General features: G+C 43.0%; 1 protein-coding gene across 1 annotated transcript; it reads right to left on the reverse strand.

Annotated features, from left to right (window-relative positions):
- Positions 1 to 274: 274 nt before the first annotated feature.
- aktip (akt interacting protein) lies at positions 275 to 6,028 on the reverse strand. The gene is made up of 10 exons (XM_076155997.1): positions 5,861 to 6,028; positions 5,296 to 5,400; positions 3,882 to 4,093; positions 3,550 to 3,614; positions 3,056 to 3,156; positions 2,867 to 2,955; positions 2,411 to 2,509; positions 1,974 to 2,081; positions 1,753 to 1,813; positions 275 to 1,618 (listed from the first exon to the last, which is right to left on the reverse strand). Exons 2-10 carry the CDS (start codon positions 5,341 to 5,343, stop codon positions 1,520 to 1,522), a joined length of 882 nt encoding a protein of 293 aa, XP_076012112.1. The 5' UTR covers positions 5,344 to 5,400; positions 5,861 to 6,028; the 3' UTR covers positions 275 to 1,519.
- Between the last annotated feature and the right edge of the window lie 20,678 nt (positions 6,029 to 26,706).

Below are 26,706 nucleotides of genomic sequence, written 5' to 3' on the forward strand. Positions count from 1 at the left end.
TGAGAAATCTAAAAGCAATATTTGAACTATGAATTTGAATAAACATTGAGTCAATGTCATCAGAACAGCAGCCCAGGAGTTTGTCAACGGTTCGGTTTCTGACTTAAGAACTCTTAAACCAAAACTTGAAATGGAAGCTTTGACTGAAATGACTGCTCTCTACCACTCTACACGATGTTTGCTTTAAAATACCACACATTACATTATAATTCTAAGCCATTTATAATGATCCCAATACGATAAATATGACTAGGCTTGTTTTTTGATCACAGAGAAATGGATACATCTAATTTAATCTGTGCAGTCATCATTCACAAACTAGTCCAACACATTTGTAAATTCCAATAGCCCAAATGGTAGTGTGTGAAGTGCACCAAGATGTTACTTCCTTACACAGCAGCTATAGATAGACTGGACAGGTTTCAGCTCACAAAACTGTGAAAGTCATTTCCTTATTATAGGGTTTTCCATGTAAATTCACAAACAGAATGAATCCTATTAAAAAATGGTTTGGTAGTAACACTGAATTGTACTGTGTCCCTTTATTGCTGCTGTGAAATTAGTAAAGACCTAAAACTGAAAATGCATGTCTCATCTTTATCAAGACGTATGAAGGTATTCTGCAGAAATGTCTTTGACTTAAGAAAAAATCTTTATGGGAGCTTATTTAACATTTGCAAAGAAAGAAAATTAGAAAATACAAACACGGATGCAGATATGTCTCAAAGTCAAACCTTTGCACAGCATCCTATATTTACACATCAAAACTTTAATAGCAATTAAGGATACATAAAAAAGTCAAAATTATTTAAAATCAGAAGAGACAAGAGATGACTTAATTTAGCATCTCAATTAAAACCACAACTGCCTGCTCTGGTTTATATATATATATATATATATATATTATGAACTATGTAAGACAATAGTTTACAAGGTAAAACCAATTAAATGAAAACCAAATTGCTGTCCAATAAGGAACAAACCAAATATAAAATTGTGTAATGGCATACTACTTGGGTATTGTGTAAAACCTAGCTAAGGATTGGTGGTGAGAAGGGTCCATACAGTCTCAAACAGTCCTGAGCCAATTTCACAAACATTTTGTAGGCTACTACACACTGTATGAATGCATTTTGCTTACAATTCTCAGTCGATTTTTGGAAGGGACTCTCATCACAAAGTCCACAACATGTGAATGGATCTATCTATCTATCTAAATGAGAAAGCTCTTTGATTGCATTGCATCCTAAATGAGGTTGCTGAAACATCCAGTTGTCATTGTCAACTTGATATATATGTATATATGTGACACAAACTTTGCCTTCCTTACTCTAGAGCTGTTTGAGGAGATGCCTATAAAGCTTTATAAAGCTGAGCGATAACAAGGAGAGTTACAATGAAGTTCTCTCTGCTGGAGGATCCACAGATCCAGTTCACATGAACAGCTGAGGCCAAGTCCGTGGCGTGGCGGTCTGTGCGTATGCCTCCCTCTAGTGGTGGATACTGTGACACGGCAATTTCAGCTGTCGGGAGGGCTGTCATCTTTACTGAAGGGCTGCGTCGTTCCGGCCTTCACCCAAGACAGTCCTGACACCTTATTGGGGTCCTCTGGCCGTCTCTGGGAGGAATAGCAAATTAGTCTTAACCTTTAGGGGATCTTAGGTTAGAGAAAAGGCCTGTTGTAGGCCCGACCGCTCTGATGCTCATTTACAACCACACACACAGTACCTCCAAGATCTTGCTTGTACTTACTTTGTATGCGAACATTTTGTCCTTTGCGTCTGCATGCACAGTGGGGTTCCATGGAGAAAAACTGCAACGCATAGATAGGAGTGTCAGAGCACGAAGAGGTCTGAAGAGGAGAAGCACTTTGTTTCTCCTTGAGGGTTACGTCACACACGGCCAGACAGCATAATTACAGGGTGTGCTTTCATGTGATGGTAGGACGCCAAGAATGGTTACAGTTCACCAACCTTATTGCGTAAGGATCATCTATCTTGGGCTGGTCGAAAAGATGACTGTTGCATAGCTTCACACTATCCACCACTTTGCTTTTGAATAGCTGCACGTCTTTTTCATATCTGAGGGGGAAACATGTCACAAGTGTACGGAATTAGAAGCGTGTCAAGAAGGCCATGGCCATTTTACTCATACTGCACTCTTATTTTGCGATTAAACTATTAGAAAGGAAGGCAGTGGCTCAGTGGGTAGAGCTTCCGCTTGGGAAACGGAGGGTTGCCGGTTCGAGCCCCTGCCGAGGTGCCCCTGAGCAAGGCACCGAACCCTCAATTGCGCCCCCCTCTGCGAAGGGTGGTAATGTAATGTAAGTCGCTTTGGATAAAAGCGTCTGCCAAATGATCGTAATGTAATGTAATGTAATGTAATGTAGAAAAGTGGCTCGGATACTCACAGCACAGCAGCTTCTGGGTTGAGTGGATCTGTGGTGCTGATCTTGTAGAAAATGGTACGTGCGTACATCAGGACTTGCCAGATGTGGTTGTGATTCCGTCTATGAGAACAGAACACAAGGGGAGAAAAAGCTCAATATGTAGAATTGAAATGCATTTGATGCCAGTGATGAGTTTAATTCTGGTTTCGTCCACTGGCTTCAAAAAAGAGTCCCTGGTTCATTTGTTTGCTTACTGGCTGAGGACATTTCAAACTAACCATCATAACGGCAGTCGGAGCGCTGGGCAGAGTCGGAGCGAGCAAACTACCAGCACAGAAATATGAAGCGTATGCCATGATGAATGCAGGAAAATGTCTTGTCTGTCATTTAGTGGTAGTCTATTGCATAAAACATACAGCTGCTTTATTACTCCGAAAACCAGTTTGAGGAATTAATGAGTTGAAATGAGATGCAAACCTCCATTTGGTGAAGGCTCTTCTGACGTCGAGCTCTCCAGACACGGGGTCCACGAGGGGATGGAAGACCGGGATGTCAAAAACTAATTTCTGAAATGAACAACACACACGCAGAGAGAGAGAACAGTCAGTCAGGCAGAAACAGTCAACAAACACATGGCCGAGTGTAGTAAGTAAGCACGCTACTCACAGGACAATCTCCGTCTGGATAGTTGTCTGGAATATACACAGTGAATTTGAAGACTCCGTCCTGGTACAAGCCGTGCCGGATGAATATGACCCCAAACCACACTGAACACAGAGACAACCGTCAGTACAGATCATGTGTAAGCGCTAAAAAGTAATATTTAAATTTGCCTGTGACATTGCGAAGATGCAATATGTTGACATGTATTAGGATGAATGTGCGAGAGATACTATTGATGGCAGATTACATTGAAATCAGGATCTTTGTTTGACCATCCTATTTTCAACATTTATGACAATATTACTATGGTGAAATGTAGTGAAAATTATTCAACTTTAAAAGGGGAAAGTCTGTCCAAATCTGACATTTTTCTCTTAACTCTACATCCATTTCACCCATTTTGGAATGAATTGTTACCTATTCATGCGCAAAATTCAGCTGTAACTATACATTAGGAATACGAGTGTCATGAGTCATGATGAAGGAGGCGCCCTTACTTAGAGCCGACTTGTAGGATGGCTGCACATAAATTCCTGGGAGTTTCTGCTTAATCACCAGTGTGCTGCAGGTCAGGGAGAGATCACAAGGCACAGAGTTTGATCAGCGCGGAAAAAAAGGCTTAACAGAATTCATTTATGCTCCACTCCAATTAAAGAGAGACTTGATCTGGGTATGACCAACAGTTGAAAAAGGATTTGAGATTTAAAAAAAAACAAACAAACAAACAAAAAAAAAAAACATGAAAAGCAACAAACACAGAAAATTCTGACTGAACTTCGATTAGTCAAGGTATCACTACGGAATTGTGAGATACTAGACCGGTACTTACAATTCAGCCAGCAGAGAGTACTCCAGATAGAAGGGGCCGTAGGAGGCGTGTGTGCCGTTAGCTGACTGGGCCGGGGTGCCCAGTGCGGGGGGCTTGGTAACGGGGGCTGCATTCTTAGGAATTGGCGGAAGCTGTTTCTTCCCAAAGGACATCCGGGCCGGGCTGCCTCTCGGCTCGGCCTGCCCGCTCTGCTCCTCTGCTTCGGGCCTTTGCTATTTTCAATTGAGGGAGACAGAGGAAGGAATGTCAAGACGACCAGAGTCACTGTCAAAGAAACTGTTTGTCAGCGAGTTACACCCTGCCACCATGTGCCTGAGATTGATGTCTCGGGCACCATCTAGTCTCCTCCTTTAAAGGGAAGCACACTAATAAGGACGCACGTCAGTTACAAAAGATTGTTGCTGGTGACTAAAGCAGCTATGTACAGAATGCTGCGTTTGTGGTACAGATCGCCTGCACGCTCCTGGAGCTGAGAAGTGAGAGCAGAGTGTCAATGGACGCGTCTGCAAATAGCTAAAAGAAAACAAAGTCACACCCATGCTCTAGGTAGATAAGTGTGTGTGTGTGTGTGAAAGCCCCCCTCGCCCCTCCCATCCCTGAGGTCGCACATGCATGGCAACAGCTTTACCTCTAAGTCAGCCTACTGTCCACTCACACACATAATTAGATCAAATAATTTGACACCAAGGAGGGGAAAACATCATTGTGGTCATTTAAAGACACACACACACAAAATTGTACAAGTCTAGTAAAATGAGGTCATTTAATTTACATATTGGGTAAACACGCAAATCTCACATGCTCCAGTTATTTTTTTCATGAGGAGATTTAAGGTTTAAGGAGATAAGACTTTTGCGGATTTGTGACACAAACTGGACAAAGTACCAAAAATAAGTAGGAGGCTGCACCCAACAAATCCAGTTTACCAGGATTCCTTAGAAAGCCGATACAAGTGGGAACAGCTGCCGGAATGGGACTTTTTCAAACTGTTGCTTAAACTCTTAACAGACGGAGGTGGAGAAATGATTGAACACAAACACCTCACCAGCTTTCTGCAATATTAAACATATTACAAACAGAGTACTGATGGTGATACTGATACAGGATGTTGTAAGGGTCGCCGGTTTGAGTCCCCATATGGGCCATGACAATGGACTGGCAGCTGGAGAGTTGATACGGTGCCCTGGGAGCAGGTGGGGGTTCGCTGCCTTGCTCAAGGGCACCTCGGCAGTGCCTGGCTGCTAATGCACGTGTGTGTGTAGTGTGATATGTATGAGGGGCATGCAAGACCAACTTCAGATGACGTGTTTGCATGTTTGACCCAATAAAGTTTCTTCTTCTTCTTCTAGTTAGATACAGGATGTGTGATGGCTCTAATCCCTCCAGGTGTGAGGTGTGTGTGTGAGGTAACTACCTTACGGCTCATGTTGGTAGACATACTCCAGAAGGGGTTTAGGTTCATAACTCATGCAGAGCTTCTGATGAGCGTCCCTCTATTGATGTCAAGGGCCATCCGCTGCTGAGATACAAAGATACACACACACACGGAAACAAAACAATGAATCATCATCTATGGAGCTTGAACTGTTGATATAAATTACGATCACGCCAGCGAGCTACATAAAGGGAGAAAAGTAGCGGATAAGGATCTAGATTAGGGGATTATTTAGGTTAGCTGCGTTGATGCTAGCTATTCCACGACCTATGCTACCCGGTTCTCACGAGCTTGTCACCGTTTACAAAGTCGGTGGTTCGTTCTAAAACCTCCATAAAATGCTAAATAACATTGGGGATTATACCTTTAATGTGTTATGAAGGACTTTCCGATGAAATGTCGCACTCCAGCTAGCTAGCTATCATATTACTCACCTATGTGCGAGCTAGCGAGCTAGTTAGCAAATGACATTCAGCTGCTTGTTTATTCCAAGTTCAGGTCCAAATATGAGACAAGGTTAGCGATCGAGCAACTAGTAACTCACCGAATTATCTAGAGATATACCGTGGGCTCTTTACAAACGTGTTTACCCTATGTCCCGGTGTAATTCTGGATGAAAGCGCTCAGCTGCATGCCTTCCTTACAGCTAGCTGTCATCTGACTAGCATGCTAATGTTAGCCAGCTGGACAATTTGACAGAGAAGCCAGAGTTCAATCTAACCTAATGAGGGGGCGTTTCCGTGTGCGAGCGAGGATTCTGATTGGTTTAATGGGGAGACGTCCAGGATGTCGCTGACTGCTGCCACATGGGATAGATAGGCGGTGCTACGTTCGCGTGCTTATCGGGAGATGGTGACAGGAGTTGCCACTTAATGACTTTACTGCTTTCGAGCGCCATTCGGAAATAAACGCCCAAAACGCGGAAGTATAAACACGTATATAAAGCAGGTCATAATCATGTTTTTATTAACTTTTTTTAATTAAAAGAAATACATAGAATTGCTCTTTTGCAATTTCCATTTCGCAAAATGGCATTTCCGAATCCCTGACAGCCATTGACATTGAATCCAGCGTGAAAGCAATGCCGTAGAGTGGCGACATCTTGTGGCATCTTTGTGTAACAGCGAGATCAACTACTCCTCATTGGAATGGAGGGGACCACTGCTGGAGACTCTATTTCAGTGGTCCATGATGGATACTGGCTTGTTTTTGCCCGGGGGGTTCACAGTTTTTTGTTTTTTCAAAGTTAAGGAAATACATTTTCCTTGCATTTTTTTATTTTTACCATTAGCCATCATAGATTCCATTTTTGTCAGAGCAGACAAGACTGAAAAGGTCCAATTTCAGTTACCACTGGACAACTCTTGTAGCATCAAATATCCTGAGTTTACGACTCGGAAATGCAACTTTTTCTGCTGTTTGACTACAATTTACAAGTTGAGCAAATAGTTTTTCCTGGTTTCAAACAGCATTACTCCATAAACGTCAGACAATATAACATATGTTTGTGCAAATTATTTTATTGTCAGATATATTGACATTTGTGCACTTGTAGAATATAGAAAGCAACTATTATTGTTTTTTATTTTATTTTGACATTGCTCTTTTTTTTAATTATGGCTCATACACTCATTTCATTTCATCTCACATCATTTCAATAATTCATTCATTTTTTTCTGTCTGGACTATATTTATAATAGTTACCAATCACAATAGGAGAAGACAGCAATCCAATGTTTTCATTTTTAGCACAACATGTTTCTCATATTATACTATGTACACATTACCTCTGGGACTATTTGACTTACACTGTCATGAATCATGAATGCATTGTGTAATTGCACCCAGATTCAGAGTAAACATGCACAAATCAACTCCAAGTAGTCATTCTGTAGTTATTAATTTTATTTATTTATAAATCCTCAACAACTTTATAAACTTATCACAATATCACTGCATTAATTTATCGCTGTATTTATATTCTTGAAAAATTGCCCTCAACATGATGATGATGGCTGGGTCTCTCTACAACATCTATGCATTCATACAAGCACAACAACTTCCTTATCTCATTCATTACTACAAAGTCACTACGGTCACTTTCTGTTTTTCGTTGTTGTTTTGTCTTCTAATTCTGTCCGTTACTAAGTAGTTTATACTGTCCCCAAAAGTAAACCGTCCCCAAAAGTTACCAAAGCACTTAGATAATACAGATTTTCCGCTGCTGTTGCCTTCAGTCTTTTGTCTCGGTGTACTGCACAGCAAAGTCCCTTGAGGGGAATTTGTATCCTAGCCAGCTGTGTAACGCATTTCTTAAGTTTTGTCTATGCTTCATTGGCAGTTCATTCTTTTGAGTGATAGATTTCCCAACAATTACACCTAATTATTTTTCTTGGTGAGAAAAAAAAACTAATTTAATGCATGAGTGATTGCATTAATTGGGAGAAATGACATTGTCCAAGTTTCGGAGTAAATACAAATTATTGACTCCATTATTGTGATGTGATTGTGTATTGTCTCAAGTACACTTCACTGACAAAGGTAATTAGTGTCCTGCTTCTTTATTGGGGCAGCAAGCGACACAAGGTCACCATCACTTTTATGACATGTACAAATCAAAGACCTCCTTAAAACAAATAAGTCTGTGCCTGCTTTGCCTCCGTCGACATTGGGATGAACTGTCAGACGCAAACAAGCAGGCAAATATCCACAACACTGCTTTTGTAATGAGTTTTTGTCTTTGATTCTTCATCCAATCAACGATTGTGACCTTGTTTGGTCAAACAAAAATACTAATGAATGTAATTAAAGGGGTAGATTGGATTAACTAATTGAATGAGTGACCCGATCAACCTGGGTTTTTCTTTTTTTTCATGGCAAAGTATTTATAGGTCGAGTTTCATGCTATTCTGGGAATCAGCGAACAAGTCTAAAGTGGGAAAGTGATTCTGTAAATTTAAGTAGAACACTGCTGTGAATGTGAATGTTTATTTACATAGTGAGACACAAAGGAACAGAAATACCTCCCTAACCATATAACAACTCCTAAAGAAAACACAGCTGCTTATACATTCACTCCATTATGAGAACAAGGCCATAAAAAGCTCACATCCATCATTCAATTGCTTAATTTACACGTCTGACCACTGCAAACTTAAGGGAAAGGGACAAGCTGATTTCACTTGTTTTGATCCTTTTCAGAAATGTCCAATCCTCTGCCACACCAGCAGGGGGCGCTCCAACTACTAGCGATCGTACCAGAGTTTGAAAACTTATTGACCTTGGATGATAACAGCAAAGGAGTCCCCTGTGAGCCAGTTAACTGTGTACAGTCTGTGGAAGGGGACTAGAATAATCAGAAAACTGTCCGAAGAGTAATTTGCTTTATCAATTTAAATGAGTTGATGAAAGAAAAAAAACTGCCATCAGGGATTTTGAGAGATTTTTTTCCGTAGATGGAGAATGTTGGCACAGACCTACTTTAAGGGACCCGGCATCAACGCTGACAAATCCATTCTGTTTACCTTTTGGGTCGTTGATTTAATAGGATTATTTGTCCGTCTGATTGTCTGACTGAAAGATTTATATTGTGTGGTTTTCAACAGCAGGGAGCAGAATGTAAATTTGAGATGAAATATGTTCTCCTCTGTCAGTCCATTCCTTCTGAGAATTTTAAGCCTGCTGATTCAGATCTGCAATTTCGTTTAAATGACAGTTAAAAATTACAATTGGCAGTCCCTGGTGAAGCCTGTCTTGACAGCACGGACATAAAAAAGTGAAAACAGATGACTCCACGTCCAGATAATACCTAATAACAATGTTAGTTTGAATAAAAAAGCCAAATCTAGATTCAAATGTAATATTCATTTTAGAAATATGAACAACTGGGGAGTAAAGAATAAAAAAAAAAAAACATCAGCCAAATCCTTCATATAGCAATAGTCTTGCCTTATCCCTCGGGCGGTGGCCTGGCTAAAACCTCAATGCAGCAATTATTTGCTGTAATGACTGCAGTTCAAATAAGCCTGGAGATTTTATTAAACCAAATGAGAGAATCATCTGTGTATTATCACCTCGTGATTGACAGTGACAAGTGTTAGGAAGGCTCGGATGTGAGCATGATGAAGAAGCTCTCGGCAAAGCTCTCGATAATGTTACCCGTGATAAAGTTGCCTGGAAAACCTCAGCCAACAAATAGGGAGGAGAAAGCTCCGTGCATATTAATTCCAATTGTTAGATCCCTCCTGTGCGGGGGGGTGGAGTGGGGGGAGTCGGAGGCTGGGCAGGGGGGGTGTAGTCTGGCACACAGCCCCGGCTCTCCCTCCATTCACTGACTGGCATTTTACACAACTAATGAAAAGGAAATCCATTGTGCAGATCATATGCATAGATTCCACTCTGTAATAATGATGAAATAGAAATATTCATAATAAAAGCAAAGGTCACTCGCCGCCGCAGCTAAGCTTGCTAAGCTGCAACCTTTGCAAGAGCAGTTGTCAGGTTCCACCAATAAAAAAAAAAGAAAGAAAAGAAGTGTCACGTTTTTAACCCTGCAGGGGCCAAGAGGTGAGACGCAACAACCAAACTGCTCCTCTGCTCCCTCGGACATCAGTGTCCCTCTGTCCTACACCAAGCAGCGCTAATGTCCATTTAAAGATGGAGCAAACAGGTCAAGCTCCTCCTGTGTCCAATGCACAGGTTGGTTACAGGCCAGTCACACACACACACATACACACTCACACCCACATTGTCTGGGTCGACGTTTTCTCAGCGACCCAGACAATATTGAGGGATTTTTTTTCTCCGCCTTAATAATAAAATAAAGGAAAATACGAACATCCGCCTTTCCTGCCTCTAACATTCACCGTCCTGTCTGTCTCTCTGTAGGTCGCCTGGACTTTTTCACACATATGAGTGTTGGAGTACAGGGTTGAGAAAGGCTTGTGTCACCTCAGAAGGACATTCACAGCATTATTATTGCACGCCCCGGCTTCCACAGTGAGCCCCGTCTTCATATGCATCATACATTGCCATTTATTAGTACCATGCACTAAGTACAGGCCATGTTATTGAATTTGAATATCAGCTCCTAGCCACATTCGCCAGGCCCTGGTAATATATTATATTAAGATGAAGCAATCTCATTTAATAACACCCAAACTAATAAAAGGAAAGCAGATTGGAAATTAAATTTATGAATATTGCTTGGCAGAAGGAATGATCCAAAAAGCCCAGCCTGGTCTGTCATATGCAGACATTTCTCTATAGCTGTATAAGCTCAGGTGTTGAAGACATTTCCGACCGTCTTCCCACGAGTGTCTAGTCAAGATTTCACAGGTACGTAACGCTGCTGTCCTTTTGTGTTTGTCTTTTTGCTGTTCAAAAGTTGCAGAATGTTCTATGGGCTTCTTCAGTCACACTAAGACAGAAGCAGAGTGGGGTTGTGATAGAGTAAATATCAATAATAAATAACTATCAATCAAACATATTTCGTATTGTAATGCTGCTGTGAATGAGCTTATGTTTTGATTATTCAGCAGTAATAATATTGCTGCTACTGTAAATCATCAACCAGAAAAAAACTGGATATCAGCTGAAAGTTTATATCCTGTGTGTAGGGCAAGAAAGCTTACACACCCAGTGATTTAAAATAATATACAAACTCTTAAGAAAATTTCCATGTCCATCATTTTAGAAATGTCTTTTTTTCCCCCCATAAAATGTGAGACATTGGCTCTCTGGTGTGGCGTCGATCCAGCAGCACTCATATCTGCCTGCGCCAGAGCTCAGTATCTCAAATTATGGTCGCCACTTCTTCGCCTTACTGATTCCACTTCACACAAGCCCATAATTTTCCCTCTTGTGTCGTTGATGGACAACATTCTGTCGGTCAGTGTTTCAGTGTTATGTGTGTGTACAGGAGGCTTTTGCCAAGGCGTCCGGCGGGGCCCCGTCCATCTGTGTGTAAATGTTGACTCCCAGTGGAGCTGTGACTGTCACTCACTGCCCGGCCAGCCCAGTGCCAGCCATTGATTGCCGCATATATCTTTGCTCTGTACTTCCCAAACCTTCATCAACAGATGCGGCTGCAGAATTGATTAGCAGCCAGTCAATGACCAAATCTCTTTGGAAACATTTTTATTTATGTGTGTGTTTATGTGGATAGCTTAGAGGGCCATTAGCAGGATTACCTTTGAGGCTTGGCTCAACCACAGATGTTCAAGGACAACTCATTCAATTTGACTTACAAGAGACTGCAGTTGCCGGAAACAAGTAATAAGTCTGTGTGTGTGTGTGTGTGAATGTGTGTGTGTTTGTGTGTGTGTGTGTGTGTGTGTGTGTGTGTGTGTGTGTGTGTGTGCATGCGTGTGTGTGTGGCTGCTAATGGCCTAAGGAGGTATGAGGATGGTACAGCAGAATTAGACCAACAGTATGTCTATTAAAGTGAGAACACTAAAAGAACATAAATTCAGTGAAGTCCATTTAACTGATGATCAGAAAATTCTAACCTCATTTAGCTGTAAGTCATTTTAAATTATTACTTATTGAGCTTAGGGTTATTACTTTGTTACATACAAATATAGGCAATACATATTCATTGAATTAAAGTACACACACACTTATATGCTTTATGGTTTTATTTGAAACCCTGTGATTGATCATGCCTGAACTTTAAAGGCTGAGTCATGCACAATGCAAATCAGCAACTTCATTTTAGAAATACATATAGTATAACACAGTTATTAAATGGAATACAGCCCAAGCACAATTGTGTGTAAGTATAAGTGCAACATTTTCTATATAATAAAGCACCATCCTCCAGAAAGGCCCATTTTAATTTGTACAGTGTAGTGCATTCAATTAAACCAGACTCTATGTTGAACTCTAATTAATGTCTGATACTGGTGTTTATTATTTAAATAATCTCAATTCAGCATAAAATGTATTTTTTCTCTCACATTATCATGTTCTTTCATATTTTTTTTTCAATTCTCTTCTCATGAACCAGAGTGAATGAGTGTCTTGCTGGGACTCACGATCTGCCTTTCAAGTCCATGCTTATGCTTTCTTATCTACAAACTTATTAAAATTAAGTCAGAATGCTAAATGGTATTTCAAAAGTTTAAGTGAAACAATTTGCATTGGGAGTGTGTGAAAATGCTAATGCATTCTTTCACTAAGCCTCACAATCACTGTCATCCATTTTCAGCTCTGATTGTTTTCCACATGGATGCCTTCATTCATTATTGCAAAATTATAAACATAAAGAATATCTCTGTATTAATTTTTCTGCTTTTTGTAAAAGCTCAATCAAGCATAATGTCCTAATTTTTTCTCTGTGAACCTCATTTTATATTATCTCACGACTCAAGCAATGGATGTCCCAAAAGGGATTTATTTCATTTATCTGGATTATTGAATTAAATTAAAGTAGACACTTAGTGGAAGCTGAACAGAGGTACCTTATCCACTTAAAGGTAGGCCTGCTCCTCACTGCTATTTAGGCAAACACATTAGGCAGCAAATGCCTTTTGTTGGCTGAGCCTTAGTTCCTGCATAATTCATTCATTCATTAAGGAAGAGCACCGAAAGTGCTTGAGGTAAGCGGAAAAGGTCATGTATTGAATGGGTCTTTAATTAAGCTACTTTACAACCACAGTTACACGACTGATGACATACGCATCATGTTTGTTTACAAGTAGAATTACTGTGCAAAGAGACAATAAGTAGAAATGATGAGGAAAACACAAGTGCACACAAGTAACACACGAGTTTTATATTTGACCCACTTCTCTGAAAGTAAATATGAAATTAAAGCTGTGAAGATGTTAATAAGTTCATAGTCTTTATTATAGGTCAACATACATAACATTGAATTTCCAGTTGCTTTTTTTACATTCAAATACCTTATTTCTGCCGTAAAATGGTTCACATCTGAGACGACTCCGTGTTATGTTTGGTTTTAAAGGCTCGTCTGTGTTATACTGTCACCCAGCAGCAGATGGCAGGCTGTTTCCACTGATGGACCGTCTCCTGACACACGCACATGCTGAACTCCTGTGCCCTGATGCTGTGATGTTGGCGTCCCAGACCCTTGCTGCTCTTGCTTGTGAAATTCATTCCCATTAAAAAGGCATTTTTAAAGCCAACACCAGTGCTATAACGATCATCTCCCTGAATCCAAGCCTCCACACCGGGAGCTGGGCTCTGCTACAAATGCCACAAATAAAGGCCTCGTATACGCTCATCCCTCAGCCTCGCATGGGTACAGGCCCAGTATGAGACCCCCATCATGCTCTCTTTATCACATACACACACACTCACATAAACATTCTGTCCCCTCTCCCATTTCAACCAACACACCTCTCTCCCTCCTTCTCTCTCTCTCCCTCTCTATCTCTTCAGTCGCCGTCTCACTCTGACACGTTCTGAAATTACAACACATTTTGAGGGGCTGTGGAATGTTTATTGCGTTTTTTTGTTGCAACAAAAATAGCAGCGACAATCACGCTGTCCGGCGTTCCTGTCTCACTCCGCTCTGTGTCACCAGGTTCAGGACTTTGTCTCGGTGACGTTGGTGCAGACATATTACGCATGCACAGACGAGGTGAAATAACAGAGAATACACAGGACACGAGTTTAAGAGAAAGTCACATTAAAACAGAAGGAAAGTTGACCCACATTGTGAAACATTCCAGTAAGGTGCATATGAGGTTTGCTGATTTAATTTGCTGTTGCATCTGAAACGTTCACGTTGCCAATAAGGACGTGTATATTATACCTTTTATCTGGCGCAGGCAATCTGCACAGACTGAATGGCGAGAGAAACCGTAGCCATGTATGATACAGCCGTCAATACCCATGAGGCCGTGTGTCATATGCCGAGTTGCCTGAACAGAGGTTTGCGTAGCTCCTATGATACTTCAGCGTGAGCCCGTCCTTCATGCATACAGAATGCCGATGTGGCAGCTTACTAAATAATTTGTGTTTTCTTTATCGGGGTCATTGGATAGAGAATCTGGACGTTGAATAATTAATTACGAGTCAATCTAAGCAGCTGACTTCAGTTTCCTCCTGGCCTCGGCCAGATTCTCTGCTGGTGTCCAAACATTGACGCTGATTTGCCATCTTCATCTGGATTGGAAGCCTGGTCTTAGTAACGCTGTAAACAGGCTGGTATTAGGAGGAGTGTGTCCCGAATATGACCTACAGGATTTAGAAAAAGAAAACCACACACAGCTGTGGAATCTATTTTCATTCTGAGGATAAAAATAAAACAAAAGCCTATTACTGCCATCGCTTTGTTTAGCTACATAATTGCTTTTCATTATTCAGTGCACAATTGATACTCACAGTGTAGGCTGAAAGAGGCGTAGTTGCTGGAGTGAGGCTGGAAATGAGATCTTTTATTGATACTGCTGTGACTCAGATCCGATTCTTACAAATGCTAAGTGATAAAAAGTGGAGCCTGATCGTCTGTCTGTCTGCGCGAACGCTAACGTCACTCCACTCGGCTGGAGAGGGATGATTGGAGAGTGAAAGATTTAACATTTATAATCCGGATGCCGGACTGGAAAGTGGAGGTGGATCAAGTGAACACAGATGATTTCCCTCATCTTGAGTTAGAAAGCAGAAAGTGTTTGGAGGCCGGAAGGACCAAGATCGACAACTGAGGTTCTGGATGCACATGTATGAAACTGTGTGAATGCAAAACAAGTCCTTACTAAACAACGGCAATGGCAACATGTTTCTGGTATGTAATGCATCCCCAACACACACCATAAAATACATCACTTGATACACACCTTTATTCAAAATGCCTTACAGTACATTCAGTGTGTAGGCTGTGAGTACGGGTGGTCTCAGCCTGTATCACACTTCTAATTCAGGCCGTTTTGGTGGCATGCATGCAGGATGGCCACCGATTGCCAGCCGCATATCTACAAGGCCTAGCTGCATTATTTGGTTCTCCGGAGCCAAGCCTCCGATTGGAGCGTGTGGCATTCTTTGAATACTTTCCCATCGCTGCAAATCCCACTCACACTCGCGCTCATCGCTGATACCCCGCCGCATATATTTACGTTCCTACACTGATTTATTCTCATATTTTGTCCTTATTTAGAGGAGACGTGGCGTATGACCAGAGCCCGCACACTCGTAGGATAATACCCAAACATGGCTGTCAGAGGCGTTAGGCATGGGGCTGTAAGTCTGAGGTACAGGGTAAAAAGGACAGTAAGAGATAGAGCTCTTTAAAAAAAATACACCAAGACAGGATGAATGACACTTAGCCCTTAATCATCTCTATGTCTGCAGGGATCCCCTGTACTTTTGTGTCTATTGCAGATAATGGTCTTTCCTTACTTGACAGCATGTCTTTGCCGAGCCGGAGCTCTGTAACCAATGCTTAAGTGTATCAGGGTGACAAAGCGTTGCTAGATTCGGTGGTGTCATGGCTCATCATGTAGTGACACCGCTGACAGCTGTGGTGTTAAGACAGGGAGGCGGCTGAGCGGAGTTAGAATAGATTCGAGTTCACTAGACCCAACTTCCATAACAATGCTTTCCCCGAGGATCACGCTGCGACGCACAGTCCAACAACGCCAGCTGCAATCACTGGAGGACAGGGAGGGGAAGTCATGGAAATATCGGAGCATAAACCCAAAACGCTTCTTCAGTTATTGGAGAGTGTGGATGCTTGTTTCAGGAAGAAAAAACAGAATGACAATGTTTTTTGTGGGATTCGATCTCTCACGCGCAAATAGCGGCTGGCAGCCCGTTCAAGTGATCTGGCTCGTCCCTCTACGAAAAACAGGAAAGGAAAAGTCCCAGCAATCAGATATAACCGCACCATGTTGAATCTGTCCAATCCCATCAGTCCTCTCATATGAGCTTGTCAGGGGAGACACGTCCTTGCCAAAGTCCTCTGCTCCATTTTAGACGACTTCCTGTTTGTTGAAAGCAGCACAGACAAATTTTATAATGACAAATGGTGGCCCAAACATCGTGGGAGTGTGCATTCGCGGACCTCAGACTCAGTTGAAACAAATTTTGCTTCAACTCCAAAACAAGCGGAGCAACATGACAACAAGCAGGCTTTGTCTGGTTCCACGCAGAACGTCTCTGAGGTTTGGCTTGATATGAACAGAGCTGTACTTGTAGTTATCCACTTTCCACTGGACTGTGAATACTTTTTTTGTTTTCAGAATAATTACAATCCAACATGACCCAGAGAGCACATTTTTATTCGATGTTTCGCTTTTACGTAATTTGTACAAACTCAAGCTGAGAACTCATGAGTTTGGTGCCGTGGTGCGTTTGGGGAACATCCCAACTTGTCGGATTCCACTGTTTCTTCTGCTGATCAGAAGCCTGGATCAGATTACTGTCATCATATATTAGAGTGTACGTCATCTTTCCATCCACGCCTGTCAAAAATGAATTCACAGTGTACACTCACTCTCACTGTGTATGGCTGCTCTTTGTTACTTATCCTTTGTTTTCCAATTACCCAAGAGAACAATGGAGAGGTGAGATAAAACCTATTTCTCTTTACTCTCACATCAATTTTTATGTGGCCTCAGCTGATTTTGACTATCTATCGCTGATTTACGCGACTCTTCATTAACTGGCATATTGAAATCAGTTCTCTCTTGCCACCTTGCATGAAAAGACCCCCTGTCTTGCTCAAGGGCACTTCAGTCTGGCATGTTCTGATTAGAAGGAGGGTCTCACCCATTCCTGCCGCCATGCTGTTGCCACACACTATTATCTTGCAAGCAGAAAAATAATTCCCCATAAATCAACATGTCTAAAATGCAATTTAGTGTTTCGATGTTGTCTTCTTCTATTTCTCAATTTGTCTGAATTCAACAAACACAATCGTAGTTGTAGCCCACCGGACAAGCACCTCTTCGTTCCTTTATAAAGCATCTGCTGAGGCGACGGCATCACCGACTGCATGCTTATATTTCGTCATTCAACTTTGTCGCTGAACTGTGATGAATGTTGTGGTAATCTATTTCATCCCTCGGCCATTAGCGGGCTGTGAACATTGGCTAATACCAGCCTGGGCCTCATTTTCCAGGCTTGTGATCGCACCGAGCAGTGGGCACCTAATTCGCTCAATGAAATGGGGCTCGCGATTACTGAGGCAGAGATTTAATATATCACGGAAAATTAGGTCGATTTTAATAAATTACCCGTCCCACTGAATAGTCCACATATGCTTACATTGGAGGAAGGAGCGAGGGGGAAGAGGGGGTGTTTTGCCGGTGGGAAGGACTTGTTGTTTTAATACACGTATTAGTGGATGCGGATGAGCGGCGGTGGGGGAGGCGGTGGGTGGTTTAAGGAAGGGGGGGCGGCTTGGTTCGAGTTAAGAGTCTAGAGTAACCGAGAGAAACCCCCAAACACGCCCGGCGAACAAGCAACCCCCGGATATGTCAGCACTTCTTAGTCGCTGGTGACTTTGGATCCCTCGTAAGCAACAGTGATTAGGCTTTCGGCTTTAACCTCAGTCATCTTCAATGGACCATGTGGGCTATTACCGCCACATGTCGTGTCTATCCATAACTTCCTGGACCTCCCAAAAAGCCGTCGGGCCTTTCCACTGGCACACAGCCACTTGTCACAGAATGCCCATGTAAATAAAATATGAGTTAGTACATTCTCACCATGTAGCACAGGGTGTATTTTACTTTTACGGCGGCATATTTTGCTCATGATGGAGGGCGAGCGAGAAAGGAATCGAAACGCCTCCATAAATCATTCCTTTGCGTTCTACCTCAAAAATAGTGTTCACATGATAAATGCGGGTTTACTGGAAGCATTTTGACTCTCAACAATGAGCCTCTGTGTGTGTGTGTGTGTGTGTCTGTGTGTGACAAATCTGGAAGCATTTTATGGTCAGCCACAGAGGCATATGTGATTGGACAAGCTATGTCACTCCTGGTCTTAAAAGGCTTTGCACAACAGCGAGGGCATCCGCGAGTCATCCCTCCATTTGTGGGATGAGAAATTCCACAGGATTCACCGCACAGTTCATTTCTATCCAAACTGCTTATTCTATCTGCAGGCTCGCGTAGACACATGAAACAGCTCGGTAATTTGTGATTGCGGTCCATAATCAATACCCGTGGACTTCTCTGGAGCTCCACACAGAGTAATCTGGAAATGGATTTGTCACTGTTAGGAACACGGCTCTGAATCACGTCGCTTCCTCTCTGATGTGTGTTTGTCAGTGTGAGTCAAGCAGGCGGCGAGCTACACGCCACATGAACTTTGAACTTTGAACTTTGTCCTGTTGTCGGATTTGAACAAGATGCAGTGGCGCGTCTTGTTGTGCCTCAATTGAAGACTGATGCTAATAGATCAACTGTCCTGTTATGACCACAGCTGAGTCCACTGTCGGGGGGCTGGAGGCAGGTCAGGTCACCAGAGTGTCAAAGGTCAAACACACAGGTCATCATGGCTCAAATTGTAATGTTGCGTTGGAGTGGTATAGGAAATATCAAATTTACAACTTGGAAATTGCAGTTGAAATGGGTACAAAGTCGTATTTTCGAATTAGAAAAATGATTCTTGATGCTACATTTGTTAACCAGTTGTGACGAACGACCTTTTCACCTTTTGGGCTGCGAAAAAAAAGGGCATCCACTCTGATAAATTGGTAATAAACCTGAAAAAACAACAACCCTTGTGCGTTTCTGCTCCCATTGTCACAGAATAAACAATGCCTGAAACTATTCTTTCTATTTCTTTACATAACATAGAACAAAAGCAGTGTGAGGATATCCTGCACCTCCATGTTTTGATAATTTCTTCCAAGAAGCAAGTCATGCCACTTTATAACGGGTTTATTCCACCACACAACAACGTTTCTGCATTTGGTCGCTTGCCGATTTAGAAGTTTAAGATTATTCTGCGCCGACTGTAATTTGGATGAGAGCATGAAGAACAATGAGCGTTAAGGGAAAGCCTCTGATGAATAGAGAATTCCTCACAGCAGCACTGTGCACGTGTTTAATTAGCTGCTACATAATCACACTGTTGTTTGTACCTGAATGAATCACACGCAATCGTTAAAATTCTATCCAAATGGAAGCATTTATTACTGCAAATGAATGGAGTGCGCGTGAAATCAGAAGAATGACTATGAAGGCGTTTCAATTTAAGATGTCGCACAGTCAGCACTGTCAACAATATCAGGAACCAATATCACAGCAGACTGAAGGGTTATTAATAGATTATACAATTGAATTAAGACGCGAATGAGAACGTAAACTAATATGAGTTTTGAAATATAATGCTTGAAAATACACCTGTATAGTTTTAAAATAATAAATCACTACAGTCACTTGTTTACATACACGATGAGGCCAAAAGTATGTGGACACCGCTCGTAATTGTTGAGTTCAGTTGCTTCAGCCAAGCAATCTCCTGTTTATGCCTAATGACCATCACGCCAACAACATATTGGTGTGATAGTCAGGTGTCCACATACTTATGGCCACGCAGTGCATTTATAACCTTTCCGGTCTGATGTCTGAGGGTTTGTTTGTAAGCTCTATGGAAGGCAAGCAGTGCTTTGAGAATTATTTATTTCACCCCATTGCTCCTTCTGTATTTCACAAACTCGTTCCAACCGCACCCCCCACCCCCCCACCCCTCTGCGCACTCCATTCAAGATAAATATGAAAACCAAAAGGAGAAATTCATGCTTGAAGCGAGGGAACTAATCTCCCTCCTGCCTGTTTCACTCCTCTGTGTTTAATTGATAGAAATTGCATGCATCAAAGAAAACGCACAGTGAGATTTAATGGGCATAAAATGGACATTAGCATTTTAAAGAGGTGGATTAACACATTAATCCGGGCAATTTTCATCCAGCACTTTCCAATGAGATCGTCACAGCGCGCAGACTCCTAATGGGGCTTAACTGGCTTTCTGCTTTAGTGCTGCTCACAGGGATAACACCAAACTTTTAGTTTTTGGAGAGGGGAACGAAGGGGCTTAATTTGTGTGACAGCTCTCTCAGAAGTGAACGTTTTTTAGTTTCCAAGTAAACAGACGACACACACGAGACACATTACACAAGTTACAGGGTTTGTGCGGCGATGTTTGCGTTTTCCGATGGTGGAACTGCGTGCGCTTGAGATGAAATAATGAAAGAGGCCGTTGTTGGATGAGCACCATGGAGTTGACTTTTCATCCACGCAGAACATATGTGGTTTTTGCTGAAAGAGGCGCACAGAGTCGTCATGTAAACTTACACATAGAAGGGAAATACATGATTTCTTTTGGTCCCGCGACGTGGCTCGCTGGAGGGCCTGCAAAGTGTTGGATCTTGTTTCACCATCAAAGCATTTCCTCCATGTTCACCATCCAGCCAGACAAACCTCATTTCTGTGAATCGGATGGTAATGCAATGTGCTCTCGTGCACTGATTTCACACACAAGATCACAAACGTGTCAAAGCTGAGGGAGGAAGTGGCTGCTAGGTGTTCCCTGAGGATTGTTAGCAGTTGTATTGTATGTATACAGTCACACACACACACACACACACACGCTCTCTAAACATCTTCACACACGTCGTGCCCACGCGATCCAACATCAATGACATAAACCCTCAGCGGCGGTGTTTAGACTACGCTGAGCTCTCTTGATGCATCGTGTCCCCAACAATGGCGCGCGCACTTTCATTTCCATCCTGGCGCGGTTGCTCCTCCCTTTCTTTCCAGTCATTTACACCCCAGTTTATGCACACACACAACATGTAAGCCTCGCTGTACCTCCATGCAAAGAGAATATAATGTAGGTCTTCAAAAGGAGTCGACTCGGGAGAGCGACGGCGGCGTTGTTTTGCGAGCAGCGAGGCGGCCTCTGGAGTAAAGGGGCGACATGAGAGGAGGGGTGCAAAGAAAAACAGAGACAAAAAAGCAACGGAACAAACAAAAGCTCCTTCGACAAACTGTTAAAACGTAGAGTGCATCTGTTTTGGGTGTTGTCGCTGGTGGATAGAGGTTCAGAAATGTAAGGAACAGCGGCTCCTCTACCTCCTCCTGTCTCCTGCTCTCTGGTGAATAGTTTATGCTCCCTTCTACTCACCTTTCTTGTACTTTCCATCCCATTATCACTCCAACATGAGATTGCACTCAAGACAATGTTGGGAATTTTTGATAACATGGATTGTGAAACCCGAAACACTGTTTTGAATTAATAAGCAACAGAATCTGGGGCTCTTAGGAGTGGAATCCACCTTTTTCCTGTCGCTCTGCATATTATCAGCGATATTACTTTTTCATCCTCGGCTGCCGTCCACTACCATCTGAGTAATATTAGAGAAAGCTCTCAGATGCTGGGATTGGAATGTGGGATGGGTGTTTCCTGAAACAGGCTCTGGCAGGGTGTTGTGATTTGAGTAACCTCTGGATCTGCAGTGACATTTGAAGAGACGGGCTGCACTCAAAGCGCCGTGTCTCCATTCTCTCTGCTGCCTTCGCCTGAGAGCTCGTGACGACTCCACGCGCAGGTGACGGACTGTGAGAGCTCCGAGTCGTGCTCTGGCCCAGATTGGGAGCAGCGAGGATCCGCATTCCCCTCCAGTAAATCAATCGCTGCCACGGATGCAGAAAGAACAGACTTTTTTGCCAGCTTTAAATTTAAAAGCAGTTTAATAAATCCGATTGCATCTTTGCCATAACCTCAACTTCCCCAACAAATACGTTAAATTATTCAGCCTTCCTTTTCCAACACATGTTTACCAGATAAAGATCACTCCGATGAGGAAAGGGCCTTCAGTGACCTCCTCCCTCTCTGTAAGAGATGAATGCTCACATTCCAACGGCAACCGCGCTGTCATGGTCATCAGTTTGTTGCCAGACAATAAAACACACAAATGCCGGAAGGGGAGCCAAAATGTCGATAAAAACAAAATCCTGATCATTGTCTCCAAAAGTACAAATCACTCCTTGATTGTGATCCAGTTTTGTTCCCACCTTGTCCATCATGTTGTCATTAAATGTCTCAATAAATGAAAAACTTCAGGTATGAACAATAAAACAGTGGCTTCTCTTTCTAACTGTCTGAGATGTCTGCTTTTCTCTCCTTCTTTTGAGAGTAATCTGAGTTTTCTGCTGTTCAGTCTGATTCGTGTTAGCAGCCTGAGCAACAGCCAAGGCACTTGTGGACAAAAAGGACAGAAATTTATAGCGGAACGCTTGTCTGATTTGACTTGGCCGGGGTTTGACAGCCTGAAAAGCTGGTAAGCTTCGATTCTTTGAACCTTGCGATAAGAATCTGCTCCAGTCAGACACACGCTAAGCTAAGAAGAATCCAATTTTACATAACAACGTTCAAAAGAACTGTGACAACCGTAATTGAATATAAAGCACCCTGATAAAATGATCAAAGCCAACTTGCAAAGTCAGTGAAAATAAATCTAAAATAAATAAAGCTAAAAACTGCATTTCTCTTTAGTGACAGAGGAGTTTAAAGGAATGCGGCTTTATCCCGCAGACGAGTCCTGTCTTTTAATAATGATCATAATGAGGGGAATCCTCTCTCAAAAAAATAAAATCACAAGCCTGCGAACAGGACGGAATGTGATGGGGACGTCCCGCTCCGCACAGTGTGTACGTGCGCATGTGGACGAGTGTGTGTGAGTGTGGGGAATAGATCCATCCGCTCCTGATGCGGGTCCCAGCAGTCGACAGCTCTGCCAACCGTTGTCATTTTCTGGCAGCCAGATTACTCTTGGGGTGGCATTTTCACAGTTGTCAAGTGAGGATTTAATGGCCAATTATCCTCAGATAAATATATCTCTGCTGAGGAGAGGGAGCCGTCGTAGGAGTGGGAGACGCTTCTAATTGTGGGCTAAAGAAAGAGAAAAACATGTCTGGTCAAAGCCTCCAGAGACTGGCCTACTTCCTATACCCCGGCACTGCCACTTCATCATCACCCTAGAAGGCAGTCGGATCCCTTAAAATAAATCCACTCTACTGTAAATCACGTGCTTACAGCACCAGATACACGCTGTCGTTAAACAGGGTGTCGCCATCCGTGCTTTGACCGTGGCGTGCTGTCAATTGTTTTTTTTCCACCTATTGGTGTTCATGACAGCAGAGGAGATTACTCACAGAAGAGACTCTTTAGGCCAGCGGGACGACGGAAACACGGGAAGGAGGGAATCATGGAGCAAAAACATGGAAAATCTAATTTAGCACCTTGAAAGCAGCCTCTGAGGTCATAAAAACTTCACAAACAGATTCCCTTTGTTACATAAGAGCCACGTGTCAACGATTCAACAAATCCTACACAACAAACTAAGAACCACAGTAACCCCAAGGTCAACAAAGACAATCAGTTAAACCTGTAATCAGGTTCATTTCAATCATTTGCTGCAGGTTTAAAACTATTCCAGTGCAAACTCCATCATGGCACCTCCATGGCCTCGCACTGAGATCATCAGCTGTAAGTTCTATACTGTCTTGCCTATACTGTAAAGTTTGCAAGAAAACGATGGCAATGACAGAAACAGGATGGTTTTAGACCCCAAGCATTTTTACAGACATATTATACAGACATATGTCTGTGTTGCTGGCAGGTTAGCAGTGTGTAGATGTCAATGGGGATCGCGCCTAACAGGCTGAGCGGCCTGCACCGACGTCACCTCAGGTTAATGACAGTGGCAGTCTCAATTGCTGGGGTGGAGGAGAGGATTTAATGCTTCCCCTTTGGCACCAGGAAGTGCTGATAATGATGCCGGGTGGCATGGAACGAGTCCCTTCTGACATCAGCAATGATTTAAACTCCTACGGTGAGCGAGTTCATATACGCACACACACACACACACACACAAGCAGGCAGGCGCACACACACACACACACACACACACACACACACACACACACACACACGTGCACGGTTATTATGTCCAGATGACACCTCATGTGGAATATTGGTGCGGTTTTCCATTAAAATGATGAATGCCAACAAACAACAATTTAAGGCCCCATATATTACTAAACCCACTACTCACAAAAACAACTCCACTATAATCTAACCTGCACTCATTTCTAGCATTGATGTCGCCTAATAATGACAATAACATTATAGTAATCAGTTTGTTATTAGTATTCAATTACTGAGGAGACATTTTGTAATAACTAGCTAAAGTGTATAAAGAATTAGAATGAAAAGAACGATGCATTTTTCTTTCTCATTCATTCATTTGACAGCTGTGTGACGCTGAGCGAGGCAGTCAACACGCTGTACATTTATTCAGCTTGTTTATAATGTATGTGGATCCAGAGTTACACCAGCAAAGGTGAGGAGTAGACGAGGAGTTGAACATGAACTGTCTACGGGTTCAACTTTCACCTAAACCTGACACTGAAAGTTTGCCACCAAAAAAGTTTGAATGTAAAATGTCACATAATTCTCCCCGTTATGTCCCGGGTGTGATGTGTGTGATCTCCCCACCACCTGACGCAATGTAACCCATCAAAATTCAGCCAAACGATTATCTTCCCCCATTGTCATATTGTTCTGGCTCGCAATCACTGTTTCCACTCCCTAAGTCGAGACTTTTACCCGTCATTCCCCTGCTCTTCCTCTTCCTTCCTGCTCCTACTCTTTATATTTACATGATCGCCATTGACACTGTAATGATCGGTGTGATTATGCATGCGGACGGGGCTGTGAACGGGTGTGTTGACACGGTGTTGACAGGCTGCCGCGGTCACATCTCCTCCACTGTCTCAGGTGGGAGCTCTGGTTATGCACAGGCTTCATTTAGATTCGATTACAGTGATGCACGCCTTATGGGTGTCACTTCTCTTCCGCTTCACAATTTAGGGGAGAGAGGATGGGCAGTAATTGTGCTACCTGGGCGCCGAAGCCCTGGTGGCAAATCAAGCAGCGGGTGCGCGGTGGCATATCGCCTGGCTGCCTTTTCCTCAGCTCATTTATTTGCCTCCAGTTGTCAACGCGGGAATATCACTGTGTGCAAATTAGCTTGCCGGGCCTTCAAGGAGCCGGCGCTGCCTCTGCCCGCCCACCCTGCTCGAGTGACGCCTGTTATGTCCAATTACACACCCGGTAGCTGTGATTAGCATGCGTAACTAGCAGTTCCAGCGCTCGCAGCGTACACGCAGGCACGTGCACGGAGACGTGAGCAAACACAGATGTGCGTGTGTGTATTATATCCTCATCAGCACCTGTTTCATTAGCTTTGCTGCCAATGTCTAAACTAGGAGCAGTGTTTCTTCTGGTTGCTGCTCCTAATTTTAGCCTCCTGCATTCTGCTCTCCTATAGGCCGATAGAAGCCGTCTACTCATGAATCTCCTCTCCAGGGATACTCTCAAGTATACTGCATGTGTACATTTTCACCTCATCGTTTCTTAAAAGACAAGGCAGGTGAGTATAGATATCTTACAAACAATTATTATTATTACAGTAAGTGACACACATACAGTATGTTCACAAAGTAAAGAATCTGAAGAGAGAGACGACAGAGCGAAGTCTCGTCTTAGCAGCTCTAAAGCCTTTGGGTATTGCATATTGCAAATAGCCTACAGCAGTGCAGTTATGTGGAACAGAATAGAAAAGCACGCTGGTTTTGGGTTGGTTAGAAATGAAATGTTAGATCTGCAGCGTTTACTGTCGTACAGTTGTTGTTATTTCAGTCGCTGGGTATTTGCGGTGCGTCTCTTGACATGGCCTGACCGAAGCAGCAGCATTACTCAGGCTCTGGCCACATGTGAGCCGCACATTACGCCGAGCTGCACCAGCCTCTGACCACCCCCGCTCTATAAACGCAAGCCAAAACAAAAGGCGACGGGGAGAGTTCAAAGTGGTGTCTGTTTTGTGTGTAGTCATGGTGGCCTGCCGTCGGACGCTTTCATCATATCTCTCGGCGATGCCACAGAACCCTGAGGGGGTGATGTCACGGCGAGGTCACTGTCGGATATGAAAGAGGGAGCCGCGGCTTGTGGGGAGAGACAAATTTAACCAGAAGTGTCCCGAGATGGGAGGCGAGGAGGCACCATGTGGCACCGTCGCCTACGCGCCTGCACATCAGGCCTGTAGCGCTGTCAGCCAATTGGAGGCCTGGAGGTCTGAGGATGCATATAGACAACCACATGCTTCCGTTTATGTCTCTGTCACTCTGTTTCTTCTCTCAGTCGATCTGGAACACAGTCAAATGGACAAAGTGCGCCGCGAACAAAGAGAGCATTGCTATCCTCAGTGCGACGCTGGCTGCTCAGAGCAGCTGTGGAAATGTCAAACAGGGCCGAGATGAGAGAAGTGTGGAGAGTGGGATGAAACTGCTGACACCTCATTTCCCTTTTATTCCCCGTTCTGAAGCTACTTTTGTCACAGAA

Source organism: Genypterus blacodes, unplaced genomic scaffold, assembly GCF_046128005.1.
Source record: "Genypterus blacodes isolate CSIRO-AG114 ecotype Tasmania unplaced genomic scaffold, CSIRO-AGI_Gbla_v1 ptg000067l_1, whole genome shotgun sequence".
In the NCBI taxonomy this organism is placed as follows: Eukaryota; Metazoa; Chordata; class Actinopteri; order Ophidiiformes; family Ophidiidae; genus Genypterus; species Genypterus blacodes.